The sequence below is a fragment of the Echeneis naucrates genome, chromosome 22 (assembly GCF_900963305.1).
Source record: "Echeneis naucrates chromosome 22, fEcheNa1.1, whole genome shotgun sequence".
NCBI lineage: Eukaryota > Metazoa > Chordata > Actinopteri > Carangiformes > Echeneidae > Echeneis > Echeneis naucrates.
Genome location: NC_042532.1, coordinates 6694770 through 6707399, shown reverse-complemented (window position 1 = coordinate 6707399; position 12630 = coordinate 6694770). Strand labels below are relative to the sequence as shown.

At 41.8% G+C, this 12630-nt stretch overlaps 1 protein-coding gene across 1 annotated transcript in view; it reads right to left on the bottom strand.

Annotated features, from left to right (window-relative positions):
* Positions 1-12128, bottom strand: part of sntg2 (syntrophin, gamma 2) — a 71469-nt gene extending 59341 nt beyond the window's left edge. The window contains exon 1 of the mRNA XM_029493885.1: positions 11875-12128. Coding sequence (XP_029349745.1) covers positions 11875-11943 — 69 coding nt within the window. The 5' untranslated portion in view covers positions 11944-12128. The remainder of the gene's footprint in view (positions 1-11874) is intronic.
* Between the last annotated feature and the right edge of the window lie 502 nt (positions 12129-12630).

The window sequence follows — 12630 nt, the reverse complement described above, 5'->3', positions numbered from 1 at the left end:
AGTTTATATCCCAACATAGGTAATTTTATATCCTTATAACAATATACTGTATACCTTGATAGTATTTTTTCTTTATATATATATATATATATATATATATATATATATATACATACATACACACATGTAAATGAATGTAAATTTCTCTTATCTTTTATCCTTTATTTATTTAGGGTTTTTTTTAATCACTTTGTGGTTTTGAGGTAACGGTAGTGCTTTGTCGCATTTTAACACTGTCTCTGTATTGTTCTTCATACCGTGTCTTTCAGTGATAGAAAAGACAAGACGTGTTCGAGTCACTAGTATCGACTTGTTGGCGGCATGTTTTGCAGATTACCGCTGTCTGGTCGGTGTCTGACTTTTTAAATCCACGCCAAAGCCAAACAGTGGAGTTCCGGTCGCCAATTCCTCTTTGGGCTCTGTTGGTTCTGTTTTTGCTGCGCTCTCCGCCTCTGCCATGGTGTCTACATCCATGCTCCCCTAGCGGTGCCGTAGATGAGTCCTTGCGGGTGACGCAGAAATGCTACTGCAAAGCAAACCAGTTACATTAGCGGATCTATCCCACACATTAAAATTGCGATATATACAATAGAGGCTTTTATAGAGCACTGAATTTACCAGGAAAACAATGGGCAAAGTGAAACGCAGCTTTGGGTTCTGTTGTTGATATAAGAAAACCTCAAAGTACCTCTTGACAGCTGTTTGGACATTTGTAAATGCAGCCTTGGAAGAGCACCCCTCCCTAAACACCATTTCGTTATTGGGCTTGCTTCTTATGTTTATATGAGGATGTTTTAGTTGTTTTTTTTTTTTAGATTGTTTCATATTACTGTTCATCCAATATTCATGTTCTTTTTAGGTGCATTTAATGAAACAACGTTTCCCAAAAACATCAGCTGTTCATGAGCTTTTGGCATCACTACAGTTTAAACAGAAGAGGCACATCTACGAGCAAGTGAAGGAGCCGAGGGGTCGAAGCGTGGTTAGTTCGGACTTGTGTGTAATAAAAGCCTGACAGAGTGGACTGAATGCTGCGAGAATTCTTTGAGAGACTACAACCACAGCTCACAAAGGATTCAATTTCTTTTAACAACAGCTGCAGTGGAGCTGGTGCAGAAAGTCAAACCCCAGGAACACAGGTCTCCGCTTTTTAAAAAGACAAATGAGAGATTTGCTGAATGAGAAATTATACTGAGTAACAGAAACCAGTGTATTCACGAGCTGACGCACACATGATTATTAATAACGCCGACTTTTCTGCCACCCCGATTGCTCGTTTCTGATATGGAGATGGTTGACATTCAAGTTCACTTTAGCTGCAGCGGAATAAAACTTTTCAGACACTGATAACCTTAAAAAGCAACATAACTGTCAAGTGAAACACAAACACAGGCACATCAGTGATATGCAGACAGAGCCAGCAGCCCATGCTCAGAGCAGCCCTCACCAGATGCTTACATTTCTTTGTCCAGATCAATCACATCATGTCCAAAAAAAACTCTCCACAATTTCTGGAATGCAACAAAGGATATTTCTCCCCTTTGTCCACACTCAGTGCCTTCATAGAGTATTTAGACCCGTTGCCCATCTTCCAATATTGCAGCCTTATGTTAAAGTAAAAACTATTTTCTCTCATCAAATTACACTCAAAAGCGTATGATAGCTAAGTGAAAATTTCACAATTTGGTGCAAATGGAATGGAAAGAAAGAGAGAAATATGGCATTGACCTAAGCCCTCAGAGTCTTTCTGTAAGGCTTGAATTTAGCTAAATTGTTTCCCCATTTCTGTTGATCGTCTATGAGACGTTACTCAACCTTGATTGTAGTCCACCTGCAGTAAATTCAATCTTACAGCTGACAATGCTCATCAGAGCAAAGCCGAGCCAGGAGGAGGAAGGAACTGCCTGCAGAGCTCAGAAATAGGATTGCATTCAGGCACATGTCTGGGGAAGGCTACAAAGAAATGTCTCCTCCACTGAAGGCTCCCTAAAAAACAGTGGCCTCCATTCGAGTCTTCCTAGCTGGGCTTGGTAAGAAAAGTGAAGGATGGACCAGTTATTGGCCAGAACCACTATCATATCCAATATTCAACATTTTTCCAACGATCTAACTTTGTTTTTGGTTTTTTATTTAACAGTATACCAATAATGAAAAAATGGACAACATTTGCCCACAAAATTGTCCGATTGGTTAAACACAAGAACGCAGCACACAGGCCTGTGTCATCTAATGGAGGTGCAGGGAAAGTAAGCTGGAGCAACTACCAGAGCTGAATAATGTGAAAACACATGATCCATTAGCAGGAGAGTGATAACAGGCGCAGAGAGCTGACAGTCACAACAGGCAGTTAGTCACGTTGATAAAGGAAAATGTCTAAATTAGCTGACTAAAGAGCAGCCAAAAGTTGGAAATGAGGCAGCAGGATGTTGCCACTCAGCGCGGTTACTGCAAGAAACCTTCGCTTGCAGGTGAAATTTTGTTGAGAAAGTCAGTTGAAGTGTAGACTGAGTAAATGTGTTATTATCTTTGTTTTAAAAGTCGATGGGGGAGTAATACTGTGTCAGATGGTCATAATGTACAGTGTATTTACAGAGTACAGTCAGGACACCAGTTAATGCTTTATTTGGAAAATGAGGTAGAAGTAGTTTTGTTTTGGCATTTCGCTTCAAAATATCTGTTAATCAGTATCAGAATCAGCCCGGGGGGGGGGGGGGTCAACAAACCACAACCTCGAGGTAACTCCAGAGCTCCAGCGAACCTGTGAGGTCCAGAAGAATAACCTATTCCAGTCATCGTGTCTGGATACCTCCAGAGTTTATACTTGAAAGTGAAGCCAAACAGTCCAGTCCCAGTTTTATCAGACCAGAGAATCTTGTTTCTCCGTCTGAGAGTCCATCTAGGGCTTTATTTGCAAACTTTCACTGAGGAGAAATTTCCGCCTGGCCACTCTGCTGTAAAGCCCCAATCGGTGGAGTGCTGCAGCGATGGCTGATTATTGCAGCACAAACTTTTTTTTTTTTTTTTTTTGGGGAACCTTCCCCTGGTCTGTGCCTCAATGCTGAGGGGCAGTTCCCTCCACTGTACCTCACAGCATTGGGGGGGGGGGGGGGGGGGTTGCTCTGATCTGCATTGTCAGCTATGAATTCACCACAGCTGGATTCCAGTCATGGAGAGGAATGGGATGCAGCCAAGCTTTTTTTTTTTTTTTTTAGGTCATTCTGGGGGTATTGGATTTAGATTGATGGTTTATATTTTAGCATGAGGCTGCAACATTACAAAAAAAAAGAAAAAAAAAATGCTGAACACTTTCCTAATGCCTAGCACAGGTGCCGTGAATCATACTTTAGATCAGTCAGGTCAGTTTAACATTAACAAAACCCTTGTCATAAATTTCATATAGTTTCAACCAAGATTCATGAGTTTTGATCAGCGGGACTGTCTCTGGGTCATAACCGCACATCACTTACAATTTTTTCCCTGACTACAGGCCAGACACAATTTAAAAAAAAAAAAAAAAAATCCCATCTGAACATAGAGACTATTAATGTATGAAATATTGGCTGATTTAAAAAGTTCAAACCAACACCCAAGAACCTTGACAGTCCAAATCATCTATTTATACACAAACAAGAAAAACTGGGCCGATACAGAGCTGATCATTTAAGATATTCGTGGTCAAAATAAGTTTGGAGGCAAACATGTGGCTGCATTCAGCCTCAGCAGCAGGTAGGAAATGGGCTAAGTGGTGTGTATGACAAGTGCTGGATAATGTTTGCAGCCAGGAGTCACAGTTACTACTTTTGTCAAGGAAAGCCCTTTCATCTGGATCCTCTAAAGAGCTTCACATTGTAAAAATCCTCCTGAGGTGGAAGGGACAGGACGTTAAGTCACTGAAATTGCCGCCTCTTGGTTTTATGCCTCTGTCAGTGTGGTTTACATGCGTTTGCATATACGATTCAACCCACAAACAAACTATACCGTCAACACAGCCACAGGGCTCACCATCTAGATTTGTGATAGAATCCAATCAAATGCCAAAAAAGGGAAGAAAAAAAAAAAGTCACAATTTCCTCTTAAGATCCTGAGTTATGGCTTTGACCTTTGACGATCACAATCTCATCAGTCTGCCCCTGAGCCCAAGTGAGCGCTCGGCCTAAGTGCAAGGAATTGCCTCAAGGCGTTCCTGGGATACCACAATCAGGGGAGTGGGGACGCACAACAACATACTGTAATTCCCCCGGCTACAGCTGTTGCCAACGCAGAAGCATTAAAAGCAGAATTTCATCTTATTCATCTCAGCCTTTTCTGCGAGGTCACTTGAATCTAGCCTGGGGTAGCTCCATGATTATAACAGCACCACAATGGCTCTGGGTATATACACACATGTCAGTGGGTTGCACAAATTCACCTGCTGTGTTTATAACTACTATTAGAAAGAGATGCATGATTGCCATTGATTTGCAACGGTTGACTTGCAGGTTGGCTTTTGTGCAGTTCAAGTGCAAGTCCATCTTCTGCAAATTGTCAGCTTGTGTTTCAGAAATCATTCCCAACCGTGGAAATGTTGCCGCTGGTTTGCCAAGATGAACATACAACGATTCCTGATAAGAGAAGTGTAGAAAAAAGGTAAAAAAAAAAAAAAAGAATGGCGTTTCCTCAGTAAAAACAGCCGACAGACACAGCTCACCTCCTGAATATAATTATAATAAGTTAGATAATGTGGTCAGTGAAGCTGACTTGGCTTTACCACGCTGATAATTAGCACACTGACTGGAACTGAACGTCAAGAGCGATGGCACCAAAGAGGGAGAGAGTAAATAAGAGAAATTGTTTTCGCATTCAGATACCACAGCTCAGACATAATTTAAATGTCACTGCATTGATTGTACCTTGTAGGTTTAAAGAAAAAAAAAAAGTCACTGCTCATCTTATTTACAACGATGGATTATGTTCATCAATGCAGCAGCATGTCTCTTCAATCTGCTTTTAATGTATTTTTTGAGCAGCAGCGGATTAGGACTCAGATATGCTGGGTAAACCTACAGCAGCTTCTGACTGCGGTACAGTAAATACACAAAGCGTGACTCTTTACGGACCCGCACTTGTTACAGAGTTATTATAAAGCAGTACAAATTAGGTTTTTCTTCTAATTTCCTGCTTTACGTCAATAATGGAGAATATTTCTGAAAATACTTTGAGAAATCAAACGATAATTTTAAGATATTTTTCTAGCTGTACTTTTTATTCTGCTATTTGTTATCATATAGCAAGAACTCAGAAAGCTTCCAATTTTCTAAATCAATATTTGTCTCTCTCTTCTTTTTAAAAAGAAGTGAGCCAATGTGCAAGCCAGAAAGCAGAAAAGGTTTTTCTAGCGCTTGCTGGCAAATATTCTTATGATCTTTTTTGCAGAGACTGGAAATGAAAAGATTGATAATCTTGGTTAGTTATAAAGGGAAAAAGGGTAACTGAAAGCCTTAAATAACATTCAATGGACTCATGTGTATTTAATTGGGACAATAAAACAAAGTGTAAAAATGACAAGTGGCTACGAAGGTGAGGTGCTACACTATTTCTTGGCCAGCAACTTGGGTGGTGAGTGCCTATAAAACCACACAGTGTTATTTTTACACTTTGGTCTCCACGTTGAACAAAAGCACACCATAGTATCTTTTTTATGCGAGCGTCAGGGTTGCTGGGAGGTGTATTTTATCATCTGTGGACAGACCCAGGCTTACCATTTCCAGTCTTCGTGCTAAGATAAGTTAGCCGGCTGCTGGCAGTAGCTTCGTATTCAGCATACAGACAGAGTATTATCTTGTCATCTAACTCTTGGCAAGAGAGCAAGCAAATCATCCATGAAAAATTGAAACACATTTGTGTTAGCAGAGGAGCTAGAAATGTAAGGAAGGGACTTGAAGGAAATCAGCTAGGCATGTAATTATGTAGGAGTTCTGCACCTCATGGCAAATATTTCCACATTAGAAACCAGAATTTATATGATTCTTCTGATGATTTACCTTATATATCTATATCTATATATATATATTCATTCATTCATCTTCAACCGCTTATCCTTTTCCGGGTCACGGGAGCTGCTGGAGCCAATCCCAGCCCACTCTGGGTGAGGGGCGGGGTCAACCTGGACAGGTCACCAGTCCATCACAGGGCCAACACACAGAGACAGACAGAGACCAACAACCACTCACACTCAGATATGCGGACAATTTAGAGTTACCAGTTATGATGTCGTTGGACGGCAGGAGGAAACCCACGCAGACGAGGAGAAAATGCAAACTCTGCACAGAAAGGCCTCAGGCCAGGAACCGAACCCATGAACTTCTTATTGTGGGGCAAGAGCATTAACCCCTATGCTGCCATGTTGCCCCCCTTATATATATGTAAATAATTTGGTATGCTTCAGTAAATCCGTATGCAGCACCGTGCTGTATGTCAATATCTCACAAGGTCAATAAACTGTAGCCAGCACGGAGCTCTCTCCATGAGCACCCATCTCGCCCAAATGTGGCATTATCCATCTTTCACACTCGTCCTCGTTCCATCCTCAGCTCAGAGTGAAATCAAAACCACTTGATGTATTTCCTCTCAATTGTGCATTCATTGTTTGAATAGGCTCGTCTCACAGATCTTCACTGCTCAAATGCCAGCATGGACGACTGTGTGATAATCTGCGTTTCCCAAATCCATCCAACATGTGTGGCATCACCTCATGAGGGTTTGTGAGAGTAAGACGTAACTATGCGGAGGAAATTAGTCAAATCCTTTTGTTTTTAATATGAGATTACAACGCACAAACTGTCACTCTGTCATTTAGTACAGTCTCCATCAAATAATGTTTTGGTTTTTTTTATGCAGTAAAAGTGGTCTGGTTTGAGGGGAAGTTCAGAGTTCCAACCTTGCCACCGTGGGAGGTGTTAATTGGGACAAATTAGTTTTCGGACCTATACCGTTTCTGTTCTTGAGTATTACTTTATTCCCATTTTGAGCACAAATCCTTAGATACCAAACAACTGCTTTTAGCACATTTTAAAGAGTGGTTGTCTTTCTGAAGTGGTTGAAAAGAAAAGAAAAAAAAAAAAAAAAGGAGTCCACAACAATCCACTATCAGCTAGTAGAAAGGACAAGGCAGATTTCTTTATATCTCACTTGGAAATGAATGGGGACATTAAAATGCATAAGTTTCCTGCCTTGAATCTAAATAAAAATGCTAATGAAACGCTGAGGGTATTAATAATGCAGAGGATGAGTTTCCTTTTATTTGCTAAGGAAACATTTCAAGAAAGGTTCTCAACAGTGACAGGGTATCTTGTTTTGATGCATCAGGATTTTTGATTTTATGTCCTCCTGATATGTTTTAAAATGAAAACACCAGATAATTAAGACTTTAATTGCAGCCTGGTTTTGTCATTAGCTGAATAATGTAACAAGACTGCGCATTATACTGTATTATATATGAATCTTTGAAATTTCTACAGAGACTAATTATAAACTTAAAAAAAAAACGAACTCATTTATGATGCATCTCTGCAGTCTGCCCTTTGGCCTATTCCACCACTCTCATGGGGTCTTCCTGCCATTAGTCCATATGCCATAAGGAGATAAAAGGAGAAGTGTGGCAGAAACTGACAAGAAATGACATAGATGTATGATGATGTTGTCGTGTGTTATTACACCTCAAGCACTACAAGTAGAGGAATTCCTTGATTGGGTTAACCAGCATGTGCCACATGTTTGCATTCTTACCCCAGGGTCATTAAATGGCACTATTCACTTTGAAGGGACTTTGAAGAGGCCGACTCCAGTGACAGAAAGAAAATTGAATATTGTTCAAGCAATAAAAGGGACTAAATATCACAGCTTTCTTATTTTTTAAGAAGAAGAAGAAGAAATTGAAATTAACTTTTACAACATGAAAAGGCTGACTGTTTTGTGTCCTTTCCAATTACCTGAGTAGCTCCAGGAAAATGAAAAGCTAAAGAGAATACATGTTCATGCTCCAACAGGACTGATTTGGTTAAAATATGATTGACTTTCTGAATACAAAAGCATCGACTTTCACACTCCACTGGGGTTTAATTATGCTTCTGCAGCTCCTGCCAAGACAAACCTTCAGGCTTGTGACCACAGGGGGCTGGAAATTGTATGACATGCATGTCACTTATTTTTTTTGAAGAGGGGTGAACCAAAGTTTGACTGTGTGACAATCATACAATCATTAATCCCATTTCTAGCGATCAGAATTTTGGCTTGTCTCACTGCTTGTTCCCGCTATGAATCTGACCAGTGGGTTAGTCGATATTATCGTCAGTCAGAGCCGTCCCATAACGCTGAGCGTGAATGATTATTGAACCTTTCTAAGTATTTTAGTGACAATGCTGTTGAGCATATTTGCTCAACAGAATCATTTACTTTGCAGGACCAGTGTGGAACACACTGTAGCCCACATATGGTTCATATAGATTCAAGTTGCATCCTCGAATTAAATTTGCAAGAAGCAAGCTGCACCAGCTCTTTGTCAGTTTAGAGTAAATGCTTAGTAGATAGAGACGCACACATAATAAATCACAGCAGGGTGCACAAACCAAACTTGTCCGGACTTTAAGATCCACTTAGCAGCCTAACAACTGAAAGAAGTCACAAAGCTAGAATTACATTTCTAATGTAGGAAACATTCCGACTTCAGCAAAAAGGAAAAGAGGTTGAAAATCGATATATCTGAAGCAAAAGTGACCCTTTGTGCGTAATGGTGATCTAAATTTCATAAATACAACCCCCCCCTCAGCATACTGGCGTGTTTGCATACTTACAGAAATAATGAAGTCTTTACCAATTAAAACCTGCAGCACAAACAAACTAATTATGTCTTTACCAAAATATTTCAATTGTGTCGCTTGCCCTTCATTGCCGGGCAGTGATGCAATAAGATGTAAAGGGATCATAACCCCCCTCCTCCCCTCCCCTCCCCTCCCCTCCCCCCAGGTCCTGAAGGCATAGATTCGTGCTGGTACTTGACAAGTAGTGAAAACCGCAGTTTGAAGTGATTGTTAGGTTGTTGTTTTTTTTTTTGTTTTTTTTTTTTTTGGGACAGGGGGCAACAATGATCCCATTCAGCATACAAAAACTAAAAAGTTGATAAGTGCCACATTATAATAGATGTTGTTAAGCTGTTTTTAAGTTTCACAAAAACACTTCTTTTGAAGACTATAACTGGCTAAGCAACACACCTCCATAAACGGCAGCACACAGTCGCTCCCCTGAGTTGTTTTTTTTTTTTTTTTTTTTTTTTAATATGGGACCCTCTGGGACCATCTGCCGTACTGTGAATATGAGCGAAACTCATAGTTGCCAAGGTCTTGAGAGGAAATTTAGACCCAGGCTTATGTAATAGATTTAAAATTACCTGATGCAACTCAAGGACTTCTGTGGACTTTGCAATTACAAAGAATTCTGCCTACAGAAAGACATATGGTGCATTTTCAAGTTTTCACATCACAAAGACACTGTTTGAAATAAGTACAGGCTTTAGTGTCTTCCAGCATGGGGAGATAAGAAAACACTGCAACGCTGCCTGTCCATCACAGCACTAACATACCATGACATACAATTCATACACACTCCCAGACTGATGCACACGCACACATGTTTAGGAGAAAACCATTCTACTGTATCTCAACTGCTGAAAAACATTTTACACTGAATAGCAAGATGCTTTTGATTCACCTCATACTTCCCCTGTGCCCTGGATTATTGAGAACCTTCATACCAATCAGGATTCCCAAACGTAGTCATTATAGAACAGCTAATATGCACTCAGTGTGCAATAGTGACAATAAAAACAGGAGAGGCCTCTCCAGCCCTTTTATCCAATTTATCAGTGATTGGCAATCACTGAAGAGGAGTCAGTGTGTCTGCTACTTCCAGAAAGCAAAGTGCAGGGTTTTTAAACATCTTTTCCAGAAGCTGAATATGACCATAGGCCATTTGCCAAAAAAGAAAATAATTAAGAGACAAGGCCAGCATGATCTGTTGACAAAAGGTGATGCAAAATGGCAGAGAATGAGCTGGATCCCAGGAAATAAATTGTATTGGGACATGAAGCCCAACAGTATTTTAGCATGGCAAATGAAATTTCTGTTGCAAAGCCTGCATCTGGGAATATCGGTGAATGCCTGAATGAATGCAGTGCTAAGATAATATAGGGAACAATGACATTCACGTTTACAATAACTCAGCCCCTAAAACTTCAAGCGTCACAGCCTTTCTCTTCCGAATTGTTTAAGGGGCCTGCAAAAAAATAAAAAATAAAATAAAATCTGAGTTTAATTACTGTGGAGGCGCAATCAAGCCTGTGCTGAACACACTGGGATTGCACACCGGGTGATCATAAATGTGCATGATGGAATGAAAGGCTGACAGACGGAACAGTGTTTGGAGGAGAGTCCACTGCAACAAGAAAACTCTGCTTACTGTATAATTTTAGCCATCAGTCAGCGGGAAAGCGGAGAGCGGAGTGTGTGCAAAAACTGAGCAGACACAAAGTAAAATTAAACTGCAGACTACTGTCCCTCGAGGCTCAGGTATCTAGTCCTAAAAGCAAACACTTTGTGAGCAGAAAGTGCCCACCAAGCACGACTCCAGGGTCAGCTGAAGCTAAAGGTGCCGTGTGAGCAGTGGAGGCAATAACAGGCAGACCTTTGAACTGCATGCAGCAAATAATGGCTTATATTTATCCAAAGAGGATCTGCCAGCCAAAAACTACACAGAAACATACAAATTAGGGGTGTTGGAAAACAACAGGAGGTAGACTAGCAAGACAAAACAAATCATTGTCTTCAGCAAACGCAAATTGCTTGGTTCGATTATACTGTAGGCAACGCCAACCTTATCACATGCCAAAGGATTTTTGCTTTAAGCAGCAGCAGCAGGCATTGGTTTTCATGTTTAAGTAGACAAACCACAATATCCAGCTGAGTGGTGGTGAAGACCCTGAGGAGAGCTCATCTCAGCGCATACTTGTCTCTGTCTTGACTGAAGAAAAATAACGGCACTGCGATAAGGAAACTGAGGAAGAAGGATTGAAGCCACAGGAACTAGGCAACATATTAATCTGGCACTCAGTGAAACTGTTTCATATTTGAATCACACACACACACAGATGAGCTGCTGGTTAATCAAAGCGCCTGGAGAGTACATCCAACCCCCCCCTGACACCAACATCTGGGAAATCTGAAAATATGAAGTTTTGGGAGTTTCCTTTCTCCAGTTTTGTGTGTCTGAATGGGATCACTGTCAGAACCTACCAAACGTCCCACCAGCCTCCATTCACGCTTCTAGCAATTTAACGTGAACTGGACTATCAGTCTAATGAAATGACTTTTACTTATTAAAGAAAAAAAAAGGGAATAGATTTAGGAAATTGCCACAGTCTTCTAGCAGTTTGGGCTTCCACTTCAGTATGAATGATACAGATCCACTGATGAGCTGCACCCGCCCCGAAGGCTCCAGAGCTGTTTGCGTGAAAGACGAGCAGCGACTTTACCGTCAGGAACGGGGCGTCTAAAAGTTGTGGGTTTGCTCATATAAGAGCGCCACGGCTTACCAAACATACGCCGAACTGTGCACACATTGCTGTGGATTTGGAAACGACTGACACCTCCAAGCCAGATAAGACACGACGTGTGCTTTGTTTGTTTGTAAGTACGAGACGCTAAACTGCCGCTTCTCCAAATGCGGTCCGGAGCCCCGCGCCGCACGATCCGGCCGAACACAGCGGAACAGCCGGCTAGTGTAAATCTTATTAATACATAAATAAATAAATAAATAAATAAATAAATAAATAACAGGTGTACTTGCCGAAGTTGGGAGCAGAAGGCAGGCGGGTCGCTCGATCAGCTCAGCTTGCTGTTTCCCGGTCACATTCATTGCCCATAAAAACCGCTTTTCCTCGTCCGCTGACTTCGTCGGGAGTTTTTCAAGTCATCGATCCAGCAGATTCACCGGCGTCCCGTTCGCACGCACGGCCAGGCGGAGGAAGCATCCCCGTGCTGTTTTGTTTTCGTGTTGTTTGTGTGTTTGTTTAGAACCACCACAACAACCACCGCTGCCTGTCTCCCGCGATCACGGCAGTGCGTCCTGCTGCTCGGTGCTCGGTGGATGGCCGCTCCTCCTCCTCCTCCTCCTCCTCCTCCGGATCAGCCCTCACTGTCGTCTGCGCGTCTCGCCACCTGCTGCCTGTCCTCCAGTTAACCGTCCCTGCGTCAAAGCGCAGGACGTTCACCCGTTCGCCCCCACCCACGGCGGCGGCGGAGGGCATGATCCACAGTGATCGGAAAGATAATGCACCTGTCCCGGCACCCAAGGTCGCGTTATGTAACATAAGATCGGCGACAAGCGGTGATGGAGCAGCAACATTCAATGAGCAGCGGAGCAGAGACGGGTATCAAAATGGGATCCAGTTGATGTGAGTTAGCCTGGTTTAGAAGAGCAGTTTGGGATCCTGTGATGGAGTCCATCAGAAACTTCAGGCTGAGCCTGGGGAAGATGTGACCTGGGGCCATCCAGCTCGATATCTCTGTTGTAGCCTTGAGACACCGCTTGTATCATCCTACG